The 25,794-nt window shown below is 46.5% G+C and overlaps 1 protein-coding gene across 1 annotated transcript in view; it reads left to right on the top strand.

The window, feature by feature from the left end:
• MYO1E (myosin IE) overlaps positions 1-25,794 on the top strand; it is a 216,505-nt gene extending 190,711 nt beyond the window's left edge. Inside the window, exons 24-28 of the mRNA XM_005685707.3 lie at positions 1,257-1,414; positions 3,479-3,571; positions 6,424-6,625; positions 20,239-20,408; positions 24,730-25,794. Coding sequence (XP_005685764.2) covers positions 1,257-1,414; positions 3,479-3,571; positions 6,424-6,625; positions 20,239-20,408; positions 24,730-24,806 — 700 coding nt within the window. The 3' untranslated portion in view covers positions 24,807-25,794. The remainder of the gene's footprint in view (positions 1-1,256; positions 1,415-3,478; positions 3,572-6,423; positions 6,626-20,238; positions 20,409-24,729) is intronic.

Raw genomic sequence — 25,794 nt, 5'->3', positions numbered from 1 at the left:
AGCATTTGGAGACTGGGGGCTGTGGACGGCCAGTGTCTTGTGTCCGGGCTCGCCTTCGTTTACGTTAATAACATCGTCTTACGTGCCAGACATTGGCAGACTGTTGAACTTCTAGTCTCACGTTTGCCAAGTGATTTATTTGGCTTTTTGTTCTTCTTCAATTTCCCCATCTATAAAACGATACCCTCCACTCTTCCTACTCACAAGCAAGGGGCCAAAGTAAAGCCTTCGTTCCAGGAGGGGGGGGAACTTAGCATAACTCATCCTGCTGCGGTTGAAGTAAAATAGACACTAGAAGTAGAATGAAGTCATTATAGCTTTTTCAAACAACAATTTGGCCATGAGAACCAGGGGCAGTTATTTTTGTCTTAAGAATTTGGGATAAAGGGAGTAACTCAAAAAAAGTAAGAATATGTATAAGCCAAGCTGCTCAAAAGAATAGGCAGCTACTGGCAATTATGGTTTTTCTGTCTTACAAAATAAAAATACAAGGTTAAAAAAGCAGAATATGGAACTGCATTATGTAGGCATATGGGCAAACATAGGAAATAAAAAAACTGGCTGGGGAGTTTTGCATTTGTGAGTAAACTTCCCTTTTATTTGGGTATTGGCTGCTAGTGTCCTTTCCTCCCTGGGGTGGGGGTGAAGGTGGAGGAATAGAACTTAATTAAATAGTAGCCACGTTCTCAGCCTAGATGGGAGGGGAGTCTGGGGAAGAATGGATACATGTGTATGTATGGCTGAGTCCCTTTGTCATCCACCTGAAACTGTCACAACATTGTCAATCAGCTATACCCCAGTACAAAAAAAAAAAGTTAAAAAAATAATTAAAACATAAAAAACTTAAAAATACTAGCCACATACTGTGCAAAGGAGACTGAGCTCCCTGTCTGGCATCTCTCAGTCCTCCTCACCCACAGACCTGGGCAATCAGACAGGACACGGAGAGGCAGCGCAGCAGGTGTGGCCTGGAGGGTGGCCTTTCCTTCTGTCCCCACCTGTCTCCACCTGACCATGCTCTAATACTGGGGCACCTCCCTTACCAGCTATTATCTCCCAGGGGCTGGGCCCCCAATTCTCTGCCTCTGGTTGGTGGCTCAGCATGTGCCATGCCCGTCCACTGGGCCCCAGACTGGTTCCCATGATCCAGTCTTGTCTTGTTTTACAAAGCAACTCCAGGCTGGGGTCTGTGAACGCCACTTTCTCCCTGATTCTCTCCCTTTCTTTGTTAATTCGAACATATACGCTTGTCACAGGCTTGAAATCAAGTTGAAAAAGGAGAACTGGGGTCCCTGGAGTGCAGGGGGCTCCCGGCAAGTGCAGTTCCACCAAGGCTTTGGCGACCTGGCCATCCTCAAGCCCAGCAACAAAGTGCTGCAGGTCAGCATCGGACCTGGGCTGCCCAGAAACTCCCGTAAGTGTGCACGGGCCCACGGGCGGGGCTGCTGCTGGGCCGCTGGGCTCCCTGCCTGGCCCCTGCTCACCCTCTCTCCAAGCTAAACTCTTTTCCCACCAAATGCTCATAACACTGCACAGATCTGCGGGCCAAAGAACCAGTACACTGGCCGCTTCCTGTGGCTGGGGTTTTCTTCTGATTGAAACGTTTCAGACTAAACCAACGTCAAGGCAAATGGGCAGGTTAAACTTTTCTGAATCATTTAGTAGTTATGTGTAGTATTCCTGGCATTACAGTATTAATTATGTTTAAAACAAATCTATTTGTCAGCTTTACATTTCCCAGCCTTTTCCAGTCCAGTCTTGTCAACAAGACAAACTTCATCCTCTGTGTCAGTGTTAAAGAAATTGACCACACTTACCAACTCCTTACAAGGGTTCACTCCGTTACAGTGCATCCCGGTTAATGTCTCCCCCCTTCACTTTAAATTGTTTCATTAGGAGACACACACGCACTCACTCACACTCTATAGTTCAACTCCTTTTCCTGGCCTATGATTCTTTTTTTTTAGATGCCACCCTTACAGAACACAGTCCGCATGTATACCCAATGAAGAGTATGCCAAGTATAAAACGGGCCTTCGTGGCTTCTGTCTGCAGCGCACGCTGGCGTGCCCTGTGTAGCTCACTAGTGCAGCACAGAAAAGTAGCCACTCAGAGAATGGTGTATGTCTGAGTAGCAGTGAGTACTTGCAGAAGACAGCACATTTAGGTGGGATTTTTGAAGACACTTACATAAAAGGACTCTTTACAGAGATGTGGGCAGGATGAAGGGAACAGGGTTGGGGCTTGGGCAGAGAAATCCAAGATGCTACTATTACCTTAAGGATGTAGGATGTAGAGGAGACCCCAGAAATCTAAAAAAGCACGTGTCTCAGAATCACTTTGCTGTACATCAGAAACTAACACAATAATGTAAATTAAATACTTAAATTTGAAAAAAAAAAAGTAACCCAACTCCTGTCCCCTCTGGCACTCCGGCCTCCTGCCAGTGCCTCCCACACGGCCAAACCCGACTCGAGTGCAGAAGCCTAGCAGTCCACTGGCTCAGACCCCAGGGCACAGGGCCGGGCCAAGGAGCGCTGTGGGTAACCAGAGGATGAGTGAGAGCACTGCTCAGTGGGCCTCGAAGTGAGCCACTGTGTAATACGGTGTTTGAGCGTATCTCCATGGGACAGGGAGGGCAGGAAGGGGGGCCCCCACACCTGGCCTCCTCCCCTCACCCCAGGACCTGATACCCGGCTCCTCTGCGTTGTGCTGTTCATACCTTGCCGCTTCCTGCTCTCCTCTTTACTAGGAATTTCCTCTGCGGCCCTGTTCCAGCTGGCTTAATCGCACTCTCCTTCATGTCCCACTCGAGACCTTATTGACTGTAGTTCTTTCCAACACATCGCCTCTGCAGAGGTCTCGTCTGGGCTGCAGTCGCCCCACCTCCCCGGGCCTCGTTCTGGCCCCACAGGGCTCCATTTAGCGCTGCTTATTTTCTGATGCTTGCGCATCATGTCAAGGGTGCCAGTCTGCTTCTCCCCTTTAGCATCTCTGTGTTTCCTTCAAAGACTGTAGAGCACAAACTCTGGTGAGGAAGGCTCTGGACGACAGCAGAGGTGGGGGAGCTGCGGTGTCCACTCCAGGGACCGTGGTATGCAGCTAACACAGCCTCAGCTTCTGTGCTCTCTGGGCAGAACATGAGTGCGAACACTCATTTGACCCATCTGTCTCTTCGCAAAGTCAACAACAATAGAAACCCCTTTGTATGCTTATTAATAATTCTTTGTAAAGCCATTGTCTCTGACATTCCAAATCTCTCCCTCTGTCAGTGAATCCTCCGGCCCCTCCCATCCAGCCGCTGCCAGGACAACATGCCCCTCACATAGCCTGTCTACCCTGCAACCAGTCTCCTATAGATCCCACAGAGACCTGCCTTCCAACTTCTCAAAAGTTTTCCACCAGCAAAAATCCATCAGGAGCCATAAAAACCAGCCAGTAGCACTGATCTGGACCTTATCTTGCTGGCTTATTTCAGGTCCTACCCGAAGGAATACAATTCAAAGCAGAGATTATTCCAGCAGGACTCACAATGCCAACTACCCGATGAGAGCTGCCCCTCTGCCACCAGGTAAGCCTAGCATGCGCTGTAGGCGAGACCCAGATGTGTAAAATGCATTGAGGAAGAAGCGCATCAGCCAACAGATGCCAACATATCAGCCAGCCGTGAGCCGTCTCAGTGTCAGATGTCCTTCTCCCCACATGATGGCCCTGCCTGTGACCCTAAAATTCACGGGACTTGTGTATGAACCTGTGAGACCGCACTGTAGCCAAGTTAGCGATTTGCCTGGAAGTATTAATTCCTTAGGAAAGGCTTCCTACATCAGTAAGAGGAAGAAGAGTTCACTGCCCATGGCAACCAGAATGTCATCAGTTTTTAAGATGTAGGATGCTGCCTTAATGGAAACTGGAGTTTGCAGGTATAACCCCACCATCACTACCCAGCTCCAGCCAAACGCTGACAATACTTTGCATCTAGTTAACAGCTGAATGAAGAAATAGAAAGTCTTTATTCTTAGCCAGATAGGATCTAGGAGGTTGGCTCCAAAAAAATAAAGTAATATGAGAGAATTGCAAAATTGATACCAAAAAATTTTTAGATCTTATATTACATTTTTCTCATTGTTTAACTGATAAACATATAGCATGCAAGTCAAAATCCAAACCCAAATAAATGTAAGAGGTTTTGCCCTTTAAAATCTGTTTAGTATTGGAAGAGTGCTCTCCAAATTCACAAGTGTTTTTCCATCGCTCACAATTCTGTTAATAAGAAACTGCCTCCAGAATGCTTGATGTTAATAAGTTTAGTGTTATAGGTCTTAAAAGGGTCATCTCTGGACCACGCTTGACTCAGATCATGCCAGACAAGGCAATCTATTTGTAGCAGCATCCAAAATAAGCAGTAAGAAGCATTTCTTTAGTCCCCTGCCCTGGAATCACATAGTTGAGTGCTTCAGTGTGGACAATGGTGCCTACCAGTGAGAAGCCAATTCTCATCTCTCTTGGAGTCCCCATCCTGCCTGGCCCAGCTGTCTTTCCTCCTCTCTGCCTTTATTCTTGAAGGAAATCCAAATACAAAAGAACCTAAGAGAACCATGTAGTATTGTGTTACTACTTATGCGCCAGCCACCCGTGCAAAATCTTGGCCAGACCACCTGGAAAGTTCATTTGCCTCAACTACACTGGCCAGAGTTGCCTCAGACCAACTGCCTGACCTTGAGCACAGCTCTCAACCTCTGTACATGACAGTTTCTTCATCAGTAAAATAAGGCAATTAGACCCAAGTCCCTTATGTCAGTACTTGCACTTTCTGTGGTGAAGGATCAAAAGCTAGGGGTTTTTTTTAGCTTTGGTTTAGTTTTTTGTGTTGTTGGTTTTTTCCTTAATTTTTAACCCATCACAAACTCTACTTTTGTAAGATATAATAAAAACTACTAGGATTTTAAAAGCAATCAAAATACAAGCCAAAATTTCTTATTAGATTCAGCAGACATGAGATACATCTGTGAAACTGCTCCGAACATTTCTAAATGCTGGCTCTTAATTTCTTTTTTTTTTGGCTCTTAATTTCTGAACTTACAAGGGTAGCTGCTTCATGGGTGGCACAGAGCAGCCCATCTGTGGGACCCCCTTTGAGTGTCATGGCCCTAGAATATGTCCCTCTCTGGATGTCCCTTGGCTGTCCTTGGTGACTTGGGCAGCAAGTGGGGTTTCACCAAGCTCCTTGTTTCTTTAATGAAGAAATTGACAGTCCATCCTAAAGGAGATCAGTCCTGAATATTCATTGGAAGGACTGATGCTGAAGCTGAAACTCCAATACTTTGGCCACCTGATGGGAAGGACTGACTCATTTGAAAAGACCCTGATGCTGGGAGGAATTGTGGAGGAGAAGGGGACGACAGAGGTTGAGATGGTTGGATGGCATCACTGACTCGATGGACGTGGGTTTGGGTGGACTCCGGGAGTTGGTGATGGACAGGGAAGCCTGGCATGCTGAGGTTCATGGAGGTCACGAAAAGGCGGACATGACTGAGCAACTGAACTGAACTGAGCTGACATTCTGAAAGATCAAGTGTCTTGCTCGAGGTCAGGTAGCTATCAGAGGCAGGCAAAACCTGAACCTCAATTCCTCTTTATAAGCTAAGTGTCATCCCACTGGTACCAAAGAGTTGTTCTCTTAATTGGGATGGAAAAGGTTTTGTGGCTCCTTGGGGAGCCTTGTTCCCCTTCATTCTTGCCCAAACCTGTCAGTGAGAGAAGAGATAAGGCCTTCTGCATATGTAACATAGAACAACAGTTCCCCTTTCAGGCAAGGTGTGCGGTTTGGAGCCCAGCACCGTAATCCATCACTTACTGGATAATGTGATCTTGACTAGGAACGGTTGTTTGACTAGGAGAGCTTGCTCTGTTCAGATTAATCCAACCAGTGGCCACATTTCCCCTGCCTGTGTGGACTCCTCTCTCCGTCTCCCATGACTGGCTCTCACAGAGTACACCCAGGACTGACTCCTTGAAAATGGATGTCCAGCTGTTTAAACAGCTGCCTGCCAGCCCTTTTGAATCATAACCTCATCATTTTTCTTAGACCCAAAAATGTGCCTTCCAACTAGTCAGAAGCTTACCTTTCTTTGACGTCGGCTTTGAAACCCTGAACACCTGGTAGTTCTAATGTCAAGTTCAACAAGCACACATGAGAGTCTGCTCTGTTCCACGTATTTGCCAGGGAGTTTACAACATCTTGGGTCTATTCTTCACAATATATGATATTAGCAGTTATGCCCTTAGATGAGGAAACTGAGGCGTAGCAAAGCTAAGTAACTCGCTCTTGGCTAATAGAGAGGAAAAGTTTGAAGAGCCTTTTAACACAGGATCAGAAATTTTCAGCTTTTCCCTTTTTGTTTTCTTCTGTTTTCCTCTTTCTAGGATTGCATCAGAATGGAGTCATTAAAAACCAGTTTGTGCCATATTCCTATGCTGCTGGAAACCAGAGGTCAAATCAGAAGAGCCTGTACACATCCATGGCACGCCCGCCTTTGCCACAGCAGCAGTCCATCGGCTCGGACCGAGCATCACAGGTGCTGGAGAGCTTGGATTTCCTCAAGGTCCCAGACCAGGGTGCTGCCGGGTAAGAGTGCCACCTCCTGTGAGTGACCCTTGTGACCTCCATCTCCATCAGTCATACCAGGGTTCAAGAACTCAGGGCGTCATCTGTGTGTGATTCTCAAGATGAGTTTTGCACCCACGTGTGGTCACCCAGCCTCATCCAGCCCTGGGGCTGTGAGGCTCTAGGTTGGCATCTTGAAAAGTACAACCAAGTTGATGTCAAAGGCCTTATCCTGGAAACACTAGAAAAGGGATTCCCTTCCACCCCGAGACTGAATCACTCTGTGACTTATTTTGCTCTCTGGGATGGTTGAGGAATAATGAGGGTGTTGATTTATGTCTCTGCTAAAGGTTCATAAACACAGTGGCTCAAAGAGTCATTAGCAACATAAAGAGTACCATCCCAGCATTCTATGAGGTGTAGACGTTTGTTTACAGACTGTCAAGGCTTTAAAATAAGAGCCTGTCTGCCTCTCTAGAACAGAAGAGGGGAGGACAGAAACCAGCTTTTTAGTTGAAAGAAGTAAAGATTCATGGAACTCTGTGCAGATAGAGTTATCAGTGGGGGAAAAGGAGTTGGCTGTGTCCTGTGGAGTCACCTGGCGTGTAACTAGGGCTGGCTTCAAGACAAGGGAGTGAACTCTGCCAGGAAGTAGATTTTGGCACCGATAAACAAAGAAAGCATTCCAGTGGCCTAAAGATGAACTGCCCTAGGATGTAAGGAGCACCTGGTCCCTGCATGTATTTAGTCACAGGGCAGATAGAAACCACAGACAGGAGTATTATAGAGTGACTGTGTCATATACCAGAGAAGGGTGAGAATCCTGTCTCAGCCCCTGCTAACTAATATTGGACCTGCTTCTTACCTTCTCCGGGCTGCATTCTGCTTATCTGTACACTGGTGTAATACCACCAAACTTACAGGGTTGCTGGGAGGACTAGAGAGAATTTAAATAAAACATCTACCATGGTTCCAGGCACGTAGCTGGCTGCTCGGTCAGCTGTAGCCTGATGATGAAGACGGTGGTGACGGTGATGGTGGTGATGAAGCGGTTTTTGTCTTATGATGGCCAAACTAGTGACTTTTTACATTTGTTTTTAATTGGAGGATAATTGCTTCACAGTGTCGTCTTGGTTTCTGCCGTACCACAGCGTGAATCAGCTCTATGTGTACGCTTATCTCCTTCCCCTTGAGCCTCTGCCCCCTTACCCCACCCCACCCCGTTAGGTCACCACAGAATGCCAGGCTCTGCTCCCTGTCCTACGCGGCAGCCTCTCGCCAGCTGTCTGTTCCCCGCATAGAAGTGTATATATGTCAGCCCTGCTCTCCCAGTTCATCCCACTCTCCCCTTCCTCTGCTGTGCCCACAAGTTTTCCGTTTTCTATATCTGCATCTCTATTCCTGCTCTGCAGATAGGTTCGTCAGTACCATTTTTCTAGATCCCGTATATATGCATTAATAAACAGTGTTTGTCTTTCTCTTTCTGACTCACTTCACTCTGTATAACAAGCTCTAGGGTCATCCACCTCGCTACAATGCAAATGTGTTCTTTCTGTGGCTGAGTAGCATTCCATTGTATATATGTACCGCAGCTTCTTTATCTGTTTATCTGTTGATGTGAACTAGTGGCTTTTAAGGAATCTCTGACTCTTGGCAAGAATCTCTTACACGATCCTCAGTGGTGGAATAGTTCTCTCTGCTGAACCCCATAATGGGGCTGCTGCAGCCCACTCTTCCCCTCCCTCTTGCCCACCTCCATTGTCTAGTCTCTCCATGTCTGTAGAATAATTGAGAACTTTTGAGTGTGATCAGGAGACTCATGTACAAACTAGAGCAGTGCTGGGTGAGAAGCAACAGCTCCTTCCTTTGGGCGGGGAGCCACCCATTCACTTGAGGCCTTATCGAAGGCAACAGACTCTTAGGAACTTTCCCAGATCTCACCAGGTTCTCTCCTCACGTTCCTTTTCCCCTGGCAAGTCTTCCCTCATTTGGGCTTCAGAGAGGAAAGCACTTTGGTTTTAAATTTTTATTTAGCTGTGCTGGCTCTTAATTATGACATGCAGGGTCTTAGTTGTGTCACGTGGGACCTGGTTCCCTGAGCAGGGGTTGAACCTGCCCCCCCTGCATTGGTAGCTTGGGGTCTTAGCCACTGGACCACCAGGGAAGTCCCAGCACCTTGGTTTTATACAAATGGCCAGCAGGAGAGTGGCCGCCACTTTCTATGACGTCTCTCTCCCTGCTCCCACCACTCCTGCATATGGAGCTCTGTCCCTCCAGTTCTCATGATCATAGTTTGCCTGATCGGCTTGGTCTAAAGAGGTGGTTCTCACACTTTAATGTGCTCCAGAGTCACCTGGAGAACTTACTGGCCCACTTCTGGCATTTCTAATTCAGTAGGACTGGGATGGGGCCCAAGAACTTACATTTCTAACAAGTTTTGAGTTGATGGTGATGCTGCTGATCCAGGGACCACATTTTGAAAACCACTTTTATCAAATCATTTTGATAAAAACAGGGAAGTTTCTGTGAAAGGTGAATTGAGAGGTGCTATTGCAGCAACAGGATTCTTACTCCATAATCCAGACCTACACTACTCAGATGGATGAAACTAAAATAATCAAACAAGCCTTCCTAGGCCCAGTTTGAATTCCCAAAGTAGGCAGGGGATTAAAACCAGTCAGCAAAATGCACCAAATCTCTTCGCTCTGTCTGCTAGCTTCCTACTTGCTTTGGTTTTGGCAAGCAACACCGTCTTTCCAGGCTGCTTTGCAAGTTGCAGACTTGCACACCAGCCAGCTGGGAGCATCTGCCAGCCAAGATGCAGGCAACTGAGGAACACTGCGTCCTAACTGAGGCTGCTCCCTTCCAGCCCGCAGCTGTGCTGTTCCCTATTGCAGTCTTGTCACACCTTTGCCACCTTTAACCTTAAAGATCAGGCATACGTGATGCTATTTTGGCAGTGGCGGTGAGGCTGGAAGGAGGGAACCTTCACTCCTGTCTACTAGACTGTAAGATTTTCCTCTGTATAAAACTCCCATGAGGCACACTGAGTCCCATAGCTATAACATCTCAGCCAGCCTCCTCTTTGTACATCTGCAGTGATGCAGATTCTTCCTTAAGAAGTCATACCCTGATCAAACAGCTGAGCTTTTGCTTAGTATTTCTTTTCTAAAACACATCAAGTCAAAGCTAAAATAATTTCTAATGTGGCCACAGATCTTAGACAGGCATCTCAGGGCCCTTGTGATTACCTACATTTAACAGTTCTTCATTGCCAAGAAAACATGAGTTGCGTTTCCCGTGGGAGGTTGTTGAGCAAACAGGGAGCTGTAGGATCCCTAGCTGGTTCCTTTCCGCAAAGATGGAAGTTCCTGTTTACATCACTGCCTCAAATGACGCCCTTGGATTTACCAGCCTATAAAAGGGAGGCTACCTCTAGGTCTCCTTGGACTTTCAACTCTTAGGTTCATCTTTCCTTTCCCTCCCTCCTCCACCCCCAATGCACTTTAAAATTTTATTTATTTGCACTGGGTCTTGCTTGAGGCAAGAGGGATCCTCAAACCTTCATTGCAGCTTGTAGGATCTAGTTCCCTGACAGGGATCAAACCTGGGCCCCCTGCATTAACAGAATGGAGTCACTGGACCATCAGGGAAGCCCCAATGTACTTTTCTTTATAGACATATTTAATATAAGCAGTCATTTCTTTTGGATCATGTAATGTGGATAAAATCAAATGGTGTAATTAGCACCTCAAGTTAATTCAAGAAAGTCTTTATCAGGTTTGTTTTGGGCTCAATCAGTTGGGTTCTGGGTTTTGGGGTATTTGCTTTTGGAGAGAGCATGACACCTTCGCTAAATTCCCACCCCACGTGGATTCTTTACCCTTGCCACGCCATGTTAGTTGTCATCGTCATAATCATTATCCAAGAAAACTAAGATATAGAAAGAATTATCATCTTACAGTCCCTTAGCATACCTTTTCAACAGTCTGTTTCAGGTTCAAACTCTGTCCTGATTCTCAGGAAAAGAGGACAGGTAACACAAGAATCATATAAACATTTCATTCACGGGGCTCTCCTCTGGCTCCATAGGAACACTTGATTTACCAATCAATGTACCCTATATTCTCCCTCCTGTAACTGAGATGTACATAACCCACCTCCAGTTCATTACTGGAAGCATTAAAACCCAGCCTGCCTGGAAATTTTTTTTTTTTCTGTTGGCCTTTTTAATCCTGTGGTCCATTTCAGGGGAGGACCACTTCAGGAAATTTCAAGATACTCCAGAGATGAATCCAACTGGAAGGTGGAGAAACAGAAAAATATTGAAAGTGCTCAGTGGTTGGGCTTCTGGCCATGCCACAAAAGAGAGATCGATCGAAAACTGTAAATGCTGCCTGGGTGTCTCCTGACAAGATTCTCCTAATGGAGTCATATTTTTCAAGGGGCTTAAAGTTTCCAACAAGTGTCCAATAGCAATATTTCTTAACCCATAGTCTACAGGAGCAGCAGCCATATCCTGGCCCAGGCAGACACGAAGCCTAGGAATTTCTGGCATCCATTCCCACATTTCCAGTAATGTTTATAGATTCAACCTTTTGGAACAGAGCATATTTTAAAGAGCCAGTGAAATAAAATGCCATTATTTTCCTTCTTGGAATTTTGAGACATAAATTTCACATCTGCAGAACAAAGACGTGATGCTTGAAAGCTTAATCCCAGCTCTCACTGGCACAGTGACATAGGCACACCCGGGTGCCCCAGAGGCATGGGGGCTGCAGGGAAGCTCACAGAATGTGGCCTGGCCATTTGCAGGAAGCCAGCTTCACAGTAGCCAAGGCTGGGCGTGAGTCCTGGGTCACTTGTTGACTATTGACTGAACCATGTGCCTTCTGTATGCCACCTGCTGGGCACACGGATTGTCTCACTAATTACCAGCCGACAACCTCACATGTATCATTTAATCTTCCCAGACCTTGGTGTCCTCATCTGTATCATGCTGCTGCTGCTGAGTCGCTTCAGTCGTGTCCGACTCTGTGCGACCCCATGGACTGCAGCCCACCAGGCTCCCCCGTCCCTGGGATTCTCCAGGCAGGAACACTGGAGTGGGGTGCCATTTCCTTCTCCAATGCCTGAAAGTGAAAAGTGAAGTCACTCAGTCATGTCCGACCCTTAGCGACCCCATGGACTACAGCCCACCAGGCTCCCCCGTCCTGGGATTCTCCAGGCAAGAACACTGGAGTGGGTTGCCATTTCCTTCTCCAATGTGTGAAAGTGAAGTCGCTCAGTCGTGTCCGACCCTTAGCGACCCCATGGACTGCAGCCCACCAGGCTCCTCCGTCCATGGCTCATAGAGCCAGTTAATAGATATTTAAAGCCCATTCACAGTTCTGTGGCGATTATATAAGGCCACTTGAAAGTTTATCTGTGTTTTTGGCTGCACTGGGTCCCTGTTGCTGCGTGCAGGCTTTCTCTGGCTGCGGTAAGCAGCGGGCGCGCTCCAGCTAAGGCGCCCTGGCTTCTCGTTGCAGTGGCTTCCTTTGTCGCAGAGCACGGGCTCTAGGGTGCATGAGCTCAGTAGCTGTGGCTGCGCACAGGCTTAGAAGCCCCAAGACATGTGGCATCTCCCTGGACCAGGGATTGAACCTGTGTCTCCTGCATTGGCAGGTGGATTCTTTACCACTGGACCACCAGGAAAGTCCTATTTGTGTTTATCTTATGACTGTTATTCATGTGATTTGATCTTACAGAGAAATATTAATATTCTACCAAGGTTGAAAAGTGGGTGTCCCCTGGCCCAGTGGCTTTATCCACAAGAACTCAACCCTCTGGCCTGCATAGAGCTCTAGGCTACAGAGGGGCTAAGCTTTAGGAATAGCTGGCTTTAATGGGGTGGGGGAGGGGGTGATGGGGCAACCTAGGGAAGCCAAGACAAGGGGACTAGTCAGGGAGACAATCCCTCTCACTCCCCCTTCTCTGACCACCGCACGTGTAAAGCCATGCTACTCTCTGGCCTCAGACCAAAAGCAGAACAAAGCTGAGAGGCTATACTGTAGTGGATACTAGCTGTGTTTCAATAACGGAAATAAAATCCAAAATTCCTTCTTGTGCTATGCTGTTCTACAGTCTTTTTCGAGTTAAACCTCCTTTGCTCCAGTCACCATAACAACTCATATCCCATGAAGAGTGTGAACAGTCCCTGTCTCTACGTCATTGATGTCACTTGGCGTTTTGTGTTCTTGTGGGCTTCTGGCCCCTTGTGAGGTTGGACAGCTGTCTGTAAGGGCTCATCGGTCGGTCAGCATCCGGTGTCTCAGGGCCTAGCATCTCTTGGCCTCCCCAGGCACTGAAACAGGCAGGTTTTCACAAAGCCAACTGGGTGTGATGTGCCTGATTACTCAGGAAACTTTGTGGTATGGGTTATGCTGTGACTGCATTAGATGTCTAATACCCTACTCAGAAAAAGACCTAATGTAAAAGCTAGGTGTAACCAAGCTTCTTCATGTGTTGCTTTTTCTAATGAAGGATAAACACAGTAAAGTGGTAAATGTGTACAGTCCCTTGGTATCCACCAGAGATTAGTTCCATCACACGCACACACACACCAGATACAAAAATCCATGCATACTCGAGTCACTTGTATAATATGGCATGGTATTTCCCCAGGTGGCTTAGTAGTAAAGAATCCACCTGCCAATGCAAGAGACTCAGGAGTCACAGATTTGATCCCTGGATCAGGAAGATCCCTTGGAGTAGGAAATGGCAACCCACTCTGGTATTCTTGCCTGGAAAATTCCATGGACAGAGGAGCCTGGCGGTCTACAGTCCAGGGGGTTGCAGAGAGTTGGACACGACTGAGTGACTGAGCAGGCACATAGTATTTGCATATAACCTACGCACATTCTCCTGTGTACTTTAAGTCATCCCTGGGTGACCTGTAATACTGAATACAATGTAAATGTTATAGAAATAGTTGCCCTGCCCAGCAAATTCAAGTTTTGCTTTTCAGAACTTTCCGGAATTTTTTTCCCAAATATTTTCAACCTGCAGTTGATTGTATCTGCATCTGGGATGCAGAACTCCTGAATGTGAAGGGCCGACTATACAGATTACACTGAAATGATGGGTCACATGGTAACAGCAAAGCTACTTTACACTAGGCCAGAGTTACATATAATAAAACAACCGGATTTGCTCCGTGATGTGGAGTTTTATAACTCCATACAAATCTGCACACAGAGAACCTTTATTATTGAAATGGCAATAGGAAAAATAACTTTGTTGTTTTGATTCAGAAATTCTTGCTCCAACCCCCATTATCCCAGTAACACAGTTTTCAGTCAGGTGAGGTTTAATTGGAATACAAATATCAAAATATGAGCACTACTAAAAACTACCTTGTTGTGGTTTAGTCGCTCAGTCGTGTCCAACTCTTTGAGCCCCTGTGGACTGTAGCCTGCCAGGCTCCTCTGTCTATAGGACTCTCCATGTAAGAGTACTGGAGTGGGTTGCCATTTCCTTCTCCAGGGAATCTTCCCAACCCAGGGACTGAACCTGCATCTCTTGGGTCTCCTGCATTGGCAGGCAGATCCTTTACCGCTGAGCCAGCAGGGAAGCCCCATAACATCCTGCATATTCATTGTAAAATAAAACTAGTCTAAGTGCTTTCAGACGAGTAAACGTGAGTGACTATGAGGGACAGTGGTGTGCTCCGAGAGACTTTTCTAGTCTTTCCGACAGAGCTGTAACATTTGTTAGTTTCCCCTCTCTGTGTGGCCCGTTTCAAGCTACCAGGGTGACTCCCCCACTGGTCGCAGAGCTGGGAGGAGATGCAATCTCCCACCGTCATGTAGGCAGCAGACATTAATAGCATGGATAGATGTAAAATGTGGTAAAATAATTAGGGAGGGTTAAATTCTGAGTATTTGTTGCCGTTGCTTTTAATTTAACTTATTCAGTGAGATGTTTTTTTATTTCATCTTTGTTGTTCAGTCACTCAGTCATGTCCGACTCTTCGCAACCCCATGGACTGCAGCACGCCAGGCTTCCATGTCCTTCACTATCTCCTGGAGTTTGCTCAAACTCATGTCCATTGAGTCCAACCATCTCATCCTCTTTCGCCCCCTTCCTCCTCATGCCCTCAATCATTCCCAGCATCAGGGTCTTTTCCAATGAGTCAGCTCTCCGAACCAGGTGGCCAAAGTATTGGAGCTTCAGCTTCAGCATCAGTCCTTCCACTGAATAGCCAGGGTTGATTTCCTTTAGGATGGACTGGTTTGATCTCCTTGCTGTCCAAGGGACTCTCAAGTCTTCAACACCACAGATTTTATCTTTAACGATTCTTTAACAACTGACCCACATAATTTCTGAAAGTGTGACAGCCTGCTCTCACAGGCTGGGTTGAAGCCAGTTCCTGCACACTGGGCACGAGGGTCTTGTTTGCTAGGTAAGAAAGTCTGAATCCCTTTTTCATGACTGTGAGAGGTGTCCTTAATTTCTGGTAGCTGGTAGAAAGGAGCCGTCATCTCCTCGTTATTGACTGCACAGGATCGCCACCTAGTGGTGGAAAGAGATAGTCTGAGTTGAGTCCAAGCCAGCCAGGAAAATGGCTGTTCTGACTGATTTGTGTGATGGTTTCCAGGTCTGCACTGCAGTTAGTAAAGAGCCAGTGATCACCCCATCGGGGCAGGTGTCCTGTGTTCTGTGGTTGGTCTGACAGTAGAGATTTTAAAAGCACTCTGGAAAGCTGTCTTAGAATTAGGAAAAGGGCCTGGGCCATTGCCAGAATTCCCTCTTTTTAACCCATGAAGACAGATCCCTAAGATGTGAAGTGATGGATCCAAGTCATGTGCCAGCCAGTGTCGGAACTGGGCCTCAAACCCAGTGCACCTACTCCGATTCAAGCCACAGTCCCTTATACTACTCCTGCAGGACGTGCAGATTGAGGCCACACAGTCTTCCTGGGCCTGACACCAGGTCCAGGGATGACTATGGTGAGAACAGCCACCTCCATGGACTCTGCTGTCCTGCTAGGGAGACAGGTAGCCCAGGCCCCTGTCCCCAGTGCACCTACCCCCTGCTCAGAGCAGACACAGGCTACCAGAGGATGCTGCAGGGGCTGAAACAAGATCCAAAGGCTGAGTAGGAATTAGCAGTGCTCTGTGTGGGCCGGGGAGCATGGGGCCAGAAAAATCAGTGTGGCTGGAGCTCTGGGAGCCTGCTGCGTATGCATCATGCCATTCGCTGATGAAGCCAGCAGGAAATTCCAGGAACCCACGTCAGTGATCTCGTGGGAGTGTCGTGAGGCTAAATGAAGCAACATTTGAAAATGCCCAGCATGGTATCTTTCCCAGAGCTCCAGGCAGGGGTTCCCAGACCACACCCCCTCTGCTGACACTCACAAGAAGAGCAAGGACATGCTTAGATGTGAGAATGGGGCAAAAGTGACCGGAGAGGAGGAGGGCTCACTTGGCGAAGGTGCTGCCTGACTGGACAGTTGTCCCCTTTCCTGGTTACAGAGGCAGACAGTGGTGACCTTGGGATGGCCTAAACAGCCCCTTTCCTGATGCAAAATGCTGAGCTGTTCTCCACCCCCAGGTCCTTTCCCCATCAAGCACAGCCCACCTCGTCAATACTGCTGCTCCCCAGCAAACAGTGCCCCATTTCAGAGCTCTCTGGAATCTCCCCCTCCCAACTGTGGAGCACTGTGAGCCCCATTCAGCCAAGAGATACACGACCAGATGACCTTACACTGCATGGCAGCTGTTGTCCAGGGCCTGGGACAATCAGGCCAATGTCCACTGTCCACGGGAACCCAATGCCTCAGTAATCCCTGAGGTTTTACTTTGATGACTTATTCTGAGGAAGTAGGCTCTGATGGCTTGGAATCAAAGACCACACAGTGGCTGTGTTCACACAGGTGTTTAAATGGTCTTCCATCCCCTCCTCCACTGTGTCCCAGTTCCTGGGTGGGACACCCAGCAGCTGCTTGTACACAAGCTGGCTGAGCTGACTCTGGGTATCAAGAGTGCACTGCAGAGCCCGGGGGGCCCATGCAATTTACTTATTTTAAAAATATTTTTTGTGCAAGTATCTTTTAAAGAAATAATTGTGTATGGCTGTGTGGGGTCTTTGCTGCTGTGCTGGCTTTCTCTAGCTGCAGAGAGCAGGGGCTGCTCTCTAGTTGCCATGCCCAGGCTTCTCGTTGCAGTGGCTTCACTTGTTGTGGAGCACCGGCTCTAGGGCATGAGGGCTTCAGGAATTATGGAGCACAGGCTCAGTGGCTGTGGCACTCTGGCTTAGCTGCCCAGCGGCATGTGGGATCTTCTCCGAACAGGAATCAAACCCCCTGCATTGCAAGGCAGATCCTTAACCACTGGACCACCAGGGAAGCCCCTTACTTTTTTTTACTTTTGAGTCAGCTTTCTTGAGATATAATTTACATACCATAACATCAACCCATTCAAAATACAGTTCACCAGCTTTTAGTATAGTCAGGGGTATACAACCATCATCATAATCTAATTTAGGAAGATTTGCGTTATCCCAGAGGGAAACCTTCTTCTCCTTAGCAGTCATCCCTCCCTCCCCTAGCCCTCAGCAACCACTAATTTACTTTCTGTCAGAATAGATTAGTTTTTTCTGGACATTTCATGTAAATAGAATCATCCTTCTTTTGTTAAATTTATTCCTAAGTAATATTCTCTTTGTGTATTGTAACTGAAATTGTCCTCTCAGTTCCTTTTCTAGATTGCTCATTGCTAGTTCCTAGAAATATAGCTGATTTTTGTATATTGATCTTGTGTTCTATAGTCTTTCTGAATCTTTTTATTCTAGTAGTATTTTGTAGCATATTCCTTGGGCTCTTCTATGTGCAAGCTCATCTCATCTGCAAATAGAGGTATTTTTCACTTCTTTTCCAATCTGTATGCCTTTCATTTTTGACTAATCGCCCTGGCTGTAGAGCCTCCAGTGTGTATTGATGAGCTGACAACTCTGTTTGTTCCTGATCATAGGGGGGAAAGTGTATTTGTCACCAGCAAATAGGATGTAGACTAGGAGTATGTGGACAGGGTTCCTAAACCCAGCCAGGGCTCGGACTGCATGGAGAGAGGCAGGAAGATGCCAGTGTGGCCTGCAGTGGGATGAGAGGCTGGGAGCGAGTGGGGCCACACCTGGCAGGGACTTGATAATAAGCCAAGGGCAGGGGGAAGCTGTTGAAGGCTCAGTGGAGAGTGAGGTAAACTAATAACACACTGAACTGGTGTTCAGGGAGCCTTGAAAGAAAGCAGCTGGCAGGAGTGACATGAAGGGGAGGAGCTGGGTGACCTCAGCCAAAGCTGGAGGCAGGTGGGCAGAGGAGCGAGGAGGGAGACTCCTGGGAAGGCTGCAGGCCGGCTGGCCCTTCTTTTCAGAGAGTCACCCAGCTTTGCATCTACACTGAGGGCCCCTGCCCAGAGAATGCACCCAAGTCGCAGTACTCTTGGCCTCCAGACACCCCAACCACCTACATTAATGCTGGTAGGTTTCTCCCCATGGACAAAAAAGAGGCCAGCTCTCCATCTATGAATATTTGGTGAGTGTACATGTGTGCACGAGTGTGCATGAGAACACATACCCTCCCAACCCCACTCCCTGGAAGTGCCAGGCTGCAGGCTTCCTCCCTCCCAGGGTGTTCTAAATGCACACACACACCCCCCTCCCCGCCCCATTCCTCGTTGCTGGGAAATCAGAAGACTTCTGGTATCCAGGCTAATGGCTCTTATTACCCAAATGCTGACACATCTCTAATATATAGGTTACTTAATTAAAAACCTGCTTATCCAGCCAGCCTGCCTTCTCAAGCAGGCGATGGGGATTTCCAAGACTAGGAAGGAAATGATGTAATGCTAATGATCTATACGACGTCTTTCCTCTTCTATAAAAGTGCCTGGAGAGGGTGGCAAGGCGGGCATGGGGGTTGATGTGAGAAGAGTGGAGCCTGAGTTACCTTGGGGTTTGCTCCCTTCTACATAGGGAGACCCAGGAAGCACTCAAGGAACCCCACCCCTGCTGGGGACAGCTAGCAGCCAGTATCCCCCTACCCTCAGCCACCCCCTCATGATCTGACTTGCTCAGCAGCACCGTGTAGCATCTATTGTCCAGGACCTCAGCGAGGACAGTGAGGCTCTGGCCTCTTCAGAACACGCCTCAAAACTAGGTGTGCTTTTTCTCTCCAGAACTCAGGCCCCAGGAAATACCCTGCCTCTTGCTTCGCCCTCCCACAGGTATTAACAGGCCTGACCAGACCTAACAGCCAGCCCCACTGTGTTGAGTTCAGTCCAGCCCCTCTTAGAAGTCTTCAGTTTCTTTCAGAAGCAAATGAGCATAGGCTTCACTTTAGTTAGTCCTTAAAGGGCATGGGGGTGTTTGCTCTACTTGTTTCCTAAATGCATTCTCTAAATGCTTTTGATGAACATATTTAATAAGAGTTATTCCAGACATGTTTCAAGATCTCACTGACTAGGCCCATGCCTTTGAGACAAGGCATGAATGGTGACTGGAGGAAGCACAGTTTGTAGAAGGAATACATTTAAAGCTAGAAGACATTTAAATACATTTAAAACTGGGTTAGGGCCTCAGCACCGGAGACATCTCTGGTGATCATCACCAGGTAGCGGCAGAGGCACTGGCATCTGGGGCAAAGGCGAGGGATGCTTAACCCCCTACAGGGCACAGGGCACCCCCTGCAACAAAGGGTCAGGACACCCACAGCGTCAGGAGTGCTGATGTTGAGACGTTACTTTGGATAAGTTTTCTGCACAAGAACATTCACAGCAGCATTTTTCTGTAATGAAACTGGAATTATCTCGAATGACCACCAACAGTAGACTGGATAAGTAAACGGTGACATAGTCATGGAATGGAACAGTAAATATAAAGCCATGAGAGTGAATGAGTCAGAACCACATGCATCAACAGTGCTCATCTCAAAAATGGAACGAGGGAGGGAATTCCCTGGTGGCCCAGTGGTTAGCACTTGGTGCTTCCACTGCCCTGGCCTGGATTCAGTCCCTGGTCAGAGAACTAAGATCCTGCAAGCTGTGCACTGTGGCCAGGGGGGAGAAAATGGAGCAGGTTATAGCAGTGTGTGACTTTTACACAGTTAAACAGGTAAACTATACCTACTGTTTAGGGCTACTTATGTGCATGGTAAAACTACAAAGCAAAGCAGAATTAATATAAAATGCAAGCTAGGGGTTCATTGTGGGAGGGCTTGCAGCTGAAAGGAGGTAGCTGTAGGCTTCCATGGCAGAGCTCTGGTTTCACAGTTGGGGGTGAGGGGAGTGCACACACGGCTGTCATATTATCATTCAGATGTGTAAATATGTTTTATAAACTTGTCTTACATATTTCCTTTTATGCTGAGAACACAGCAACAGCAGCTAATGTTTATGCAGAATTAACTACGTGTTTTTGCACCGACCTTGTCAGGAAGGGTGTTTTATTCTCCAAGAAAGTTTAGCGGTTGACGTGTCCTTCTAAGGATGGGGCTAGATTTGAACTTGAGCAGTGTTGGCTCCAGGCTCCAAACCAGCACACAGGGCTACTGCCTCCTCTTGGGGCCCAGCTCACCGCCTCTACTCTCTCCACAGGGCCCGGAGACAAACCACCAGCCGGCCTCCCCCAGCAGGGGGGAGACCCAAGCCCCAGCCCAAGCCCAAGCCTCAGGTGCCACAGTGCAAGGCTCTGTATGCCTATGATGCTCAGGACACAGACGAACTCAGCTTCAATGCCAATGACATTATCGATATTATCAAAGAAGGTAAGTGCACGGCTGGCTGGGATAGGCTCAAAGAGCAGACTAGTCATGAGGCTATAAAAACTAGTTTAAATGTGAACGGAATTTATGGGCTCCTCTAACTGAAATTTGAAGAGGTAGGTCAGGCTTCAGGCCGATTGAACTGGAATTAAACTCCAGCTTAGTTTTTCAGTACTCCTGCCAGCTCTACTCTCTCCTTTGTATTTCTTCACTCCTCTGGCTGTTTTTCCTCATGGTAGCAGAAAGACTGCATCAGTGCTAGGCCAACAGATCAAACCATGTCTAAAATCCATTTTACTTCTGAAACTTCTCTTAGCCATTGGATAGAAAGCCTAGGTTTCACTCTGATTGGACCAAAGTGGTCATGTGCCCATTCCTGAATCAGTCTCTGTAGCAAGGCAAATGCTGTACCCTAAGAGGGCTAGACCTGGCGGGGACTGCCCTAGGATATGGTAGGTAGGGCTATCCTACCCAGATTTCATGGACTCTCTGAAGGTAGATGGAATGGAAGCCAGGGAGACAACCTGTAACATCCACTATAAAAATGGTCTGGTCTGTGGGTGCGGCTGAATACTTTATTAATTTGGTAGAGAAGATATGTTAACACAAACATTACTGCTTATGGAAGCATGAAAAACAAAGATCACTCCTAACTTAGGATGTTAGAAAAAGTACCCTGATGGGAATGACATCTGTGGTGAGGGCGGGGGGGCGGGGCACAGAGAGAGGAGCCTTGGAGGCTAGAAAGAGCAGGCCATTTTAGGAAAATGAGCTGACACTTGACCCCGGTGAGGAACCCCCAAGGAGATGTCACAGGGGATGAAAGGAAGCCAGAGTGGCCTGGTCACGGAAGCCCTGGGTGCCAGGCTTAAGTTGTCAAGACAGAGCAGAGCCATCCAAGGAGTCGGGACAGAGCAGCGGCAATCCGAGTGGACAGTGGTTCCCCAGCAGGGGCCGCTTCCGGAAGAGGTGGCCAGTTCTCACTCCCAGGAGAATTCTAGGTCCCCAGACCAAAGTCCTCCTAAGCAGCCTCTGGGTGTTATTTTTAATCTCCTTTTAACCACCTGGTTTTCTACAGGTGTTAATATTTTAAGCCATTTAATAGTCTTCAAAAAGTTGGAATAAAAATAAGTATTGAAATAAACTTTTAGTGACACAAACAGGATTTTTATCACCAGCATTGTTCAGCAAAAATATGGGAAATGACCTAATAGCCAGTGACAGGGATTAGTTAAATAAGGTTTGCCATATCCACTCAGTGAACTTGGATGCAAAAATGTGTGAATAATGTAGAAGTACAGTACATTTATTGAAATGGAAAAATGTTCATGACAAAAAGGAAAAATTAGAGGCTGAACTAGTCTCATTTTTGTAAAAATATAAAACACATGGAATAGAAAAAAATTTTTAATGTTTTTAGAAGTAGAAAATGTTATAGTGTTCCCTTAAGAGTTGAACTTTCTTTTCATTTCTCAATATTTTCAAAGTTTTCTAGAAATAACACTGCTGCTACTGCTGCTGCTAAGTCGCTTCAGTCATGTCCGACTCTGTGCGACCCCATAGACGGCAGCCCATCAGGCTCCCCCATCCCTGGGATTTTCCAGGCAAGAGTAGTGGAGTGGGGTGCCGTTGCCTTCTCCATAAGAAATAACACAGTGGGTATAATTAAAACAATTATATATTTGTGTAAAATATAGAGTCCTAAAAGTTATCAAAACATGCTATAAAGTATTGCTTTACTTTAAACAGTGCAGGAATTGACATACGGATACAAGGGATAGAATAGCATCCAGAAACAGACCCCTGTGTGTATAGGTATTTAATAGATGATAAATGTGGCACTTGAAATCAGGGGAAAGGATAGAGTTACTTTCCATTTTGAAAAGAAAGTTTGCTGTATGCTTCATATACAAAATAAATATCAGATGAATTAAAGATCTGAAAATGTATGACTAAACTATAAGTCTTAGAAGGAAACCTAGAATATTATATTAATCTTTGGGTGAGAAAAATCTTCCTATGGAAGATGTCAAACTCAAAAACCATATAGGATTTAACCTCATAAAAAGGCTACATTGAAACCTAGGTGGTGAATAGCACTGGGAAAGTTAAATGATAGAAAATAGACTAGGGAAAAAAATGTCTTACATATATAAATAACTCCTCTATGAAAATAATACAAATAATCCAGCCCCAGAGTAGACACGGCAGTCAGTGCACAGCAGAGCCTCCTGTGATGTCAGCAAAGATTAAAATGTGAGAGAATCCACCACATTCTCTTATCCAAATCCTTTGAGTAAACTGAGATTCAGAAATCAGAGCTTTTGCAAAGTTGATAATGGAGTATATATAAACATCATGTAATATATATACACATCATGTGATATATAACCCCCCTTCCAATTCCCAGGGCAACAGCTTAGATCAGCCAGTTTCTGCTGTGGAAACTAAGAGCCTTCACGCTCAGTCAAAGACATCATAAACAAGCCCATGTCAGTTCAGGTCAAGTTTGGCCATCAGATGGGTTATAGAAAACTCTCAATTTTTAGAACTTTCTGGATTGTGTCACTGCAAATAAAGTATGGAGCGTAATGTCTGTGTTTAGTCAGGGAAATAGGTACCTTCTTTCACTATTTACTGCTGAAATAGGCTTTTGGGAAGGAAATTTAACAGTATTTATCAAAATTGTTACTTTGGATTTATATATTAACCCCTTCCCCCAAGGTCAGTTACAAATAAATTAATACTTACATGCATAAAAGAAATACAGAAGTCCTTGATGTAAGTATAGGAGAGTTTTCTTTTCTTAATAGTGTCAGTGTGGGAAAGGATTTCTAAAAGTGATAGAAAACTAAGACTGTAAAATAATCATTTGATTCAATTGCTCAAATACTATGTCAGAGTTAATAAAAATGGAAAGAAGAACATTTGTAACTCATGTGACAGATTCACTAGTATATAAAAAAACTCCTAATCAACAAGAGGCCAACATGAAATAAAATTAAGCAAGTGATATGAACAGTGGGCATATCTATAGAATACAGAAGTTCTTTATATACAGATGTGAAATGATCTTTAGTCTATATTATTAAGGTTAAAGTACAGAACACAATCGTATGCTATCATTTATATACAAAAGGTTGTTGGCTTTTTAACAAATACTTGACTTTATAGACATGAACTATATCTTTGGCAGAAGTGCAGCTGGCTCAGACAGTAAAGGATCTGCCTGTAATGGAGGAGACCTGGGTTTAATCCCTGGGTTGGGAAGATCTCCTGGTGAAGGGAACGGCAACCCACTCTAGTATTCTTGCCTAGAGAATCCCATGGGCAGAAGAGCCTGGCAGGCTACAGTCCATAGGGTCCAAACAGTCGGACACGAATGAGCGACTAACACTTTCACTATCATTTGTATACAAATGGTTGTTTGTTTTAAATAAATACTTGCCGTTATAGACATAAACTATCTCTGGAAGAAAGTGCAAGAAATAGGTAATACTGCTTGCCCTCCAAGAAGGGATCTGGGTGGCTGGATTCACTGTTAATACTTTCACGTGCACTTTCAAAAGTACAAAAGGATAATCTACAAAAAGTAAACTAGATTTTCTTAAAGGATAATAGAAGGTCCATGTTCTTTGCTCCAAGAATCTATCCTATAGAACTACTTGCACATGGGCATAAAGATATTATGTATGGACATTTATTGCATTAACAGCAAAAAATAAGAGAATGGTATACAAATTTTGGTTTATGATGCAGCTGTTTAAAAAATGGGATGCAGTCATGGAAAGATGACTGAGTACTGAAAAGCAAGATGCAGAAGATATAGAATGACCTATCTAAAATGAGTGTGTGTTTATAATCATAGAAAAAGGTCTGGAAGAATATATATCAAATACTTATTACTGGTAAGGGACTGGGATTAAGCTGGGAAGTAAGGATGGTGAAGTGCTGCAGATCAGTTCTCCCAGAAAGATGGTGAGGTGGAATAAGGCGTGTGAAAGGTGAGTTGGGAAAGAAAAGGGGGGACGCAGGATTAGAGTCATCAGACCACAAGCTGACCTCACAGTCTGCCAGCCCAGCAGCTGGCCCGTCTCACAGGCAGGAAGATCCCATAGGGCCAACCACTAGAGATGGGCAGCGAAACCTCACAACTGGGCAGTGGGTTCTTCTGGAAAGGGGCCTTTGAGGCACATCTGCACGTCTGATTTTCATTAAAAGAACCTGAGAAAGAACATGGATGGAGCCTAGTCTCCTCTGCCTGTGGGAGCAGCTATGGGAGCAGAGGCCCCGACTCACCTTCACAATCTCTGTGTCCCCACAGATCCTTCTGGCTGGTGGACGGGGCGACTGCGTGGTAAACAGGGCCTGTTCCCCAACAACTACGTGACCAAGATCTGAGGCGAGCAGAGACTCCGATGCTAGGGACGAAGGAGCTTCAGGCACACGTGGGAGGGGACGTGTGGGGGCCCTCCTCCCGACCCACAGCGAGCAGCTGCTTCTGCGAGGCCTGGAGCTCCTCGGGCCCCTGCCCGTGGAAGACTTCGCAGAGCTGGGTTGGAGACAGGGAGTGTCACTCCATTGGATCCCAGGAGGGCAAAACAAGCACCCACTAAGATTTATTTATTCTATTTAAACCTGGTGAGAGGACCAGCGAGGTCCACGCAGACCTTGCCAGCTCTATCAAAACAGCACCTGCTCGCTCACCGGGCCCAGGGGAACGGCCAGGGTGGCCGCTGACAAGTGCCTTTAGTTAAAGAGCACCTCTCTCTCATCCCTCTCTTCACTACCTGACATGCGCATTCCTCGGCCACCTGCCCTCCTGGGGGACCCGCTCTCTGCAGGCGCAGGGGGGCTTGGCGGGAGCGGGCACTTCCCATGCAGATGCCAAGGGCCTGCTGAGCCCACAGGTGCACGGGCGCTGCTGATTCTGCCAGGCAGCAGGGCAGGGGCTGGGCTGTGGGCCAGGCTCTCTCTGGGTCTTCAGTTGGTATGTGGCTGGCCCATGTTGGTTTTCGTGTTTAATGCTGTATCTATTATGAGAAGGATCTTTTTTTTTCCAAGCTGTACATTTATAAAAAAAAAAAAAAAACACACACACACACACACACCAGATCATATACTGTATATATAAAAATCTCAAGGTGGTAGAAACATGTATGAATGTACTGAGTAGTATCCCACTGTACTCTTAAGATGGGTTTATGACAAGACACGCCAGGTACTTACAGATGTGCACTACTCCTTTCTGACTATAGAACTATCAGTGTTACTGCTTCCTAGCTCAGTCCCTGCACACCCTTCCCAGCCCTCACCTGTTGGGAGTTCTCCTCTGCCCCCACTCCGTGTCTCCTCCCCTGCCCTCCAAAATAAAGAATCAGTGAACCAC

The sequence above is a fragment of the Capra hircus genome, chromosome 10, assembly GCF_001704415.2.
Source record: "Capra hircus breed San Clemente chromosome 10, ASM170441v1, whole genome shotgun sequence".
Taxonomy (NCBI): domain Eukaryota; kingdom Metazoa; phylum Chordata; class Mammalia; order Artiodactyla; family Bovidae; genus Capra; species Capra hircus.
This window is presented reverse-complemented; position numbering and strand designations above follow the sequence as displayed.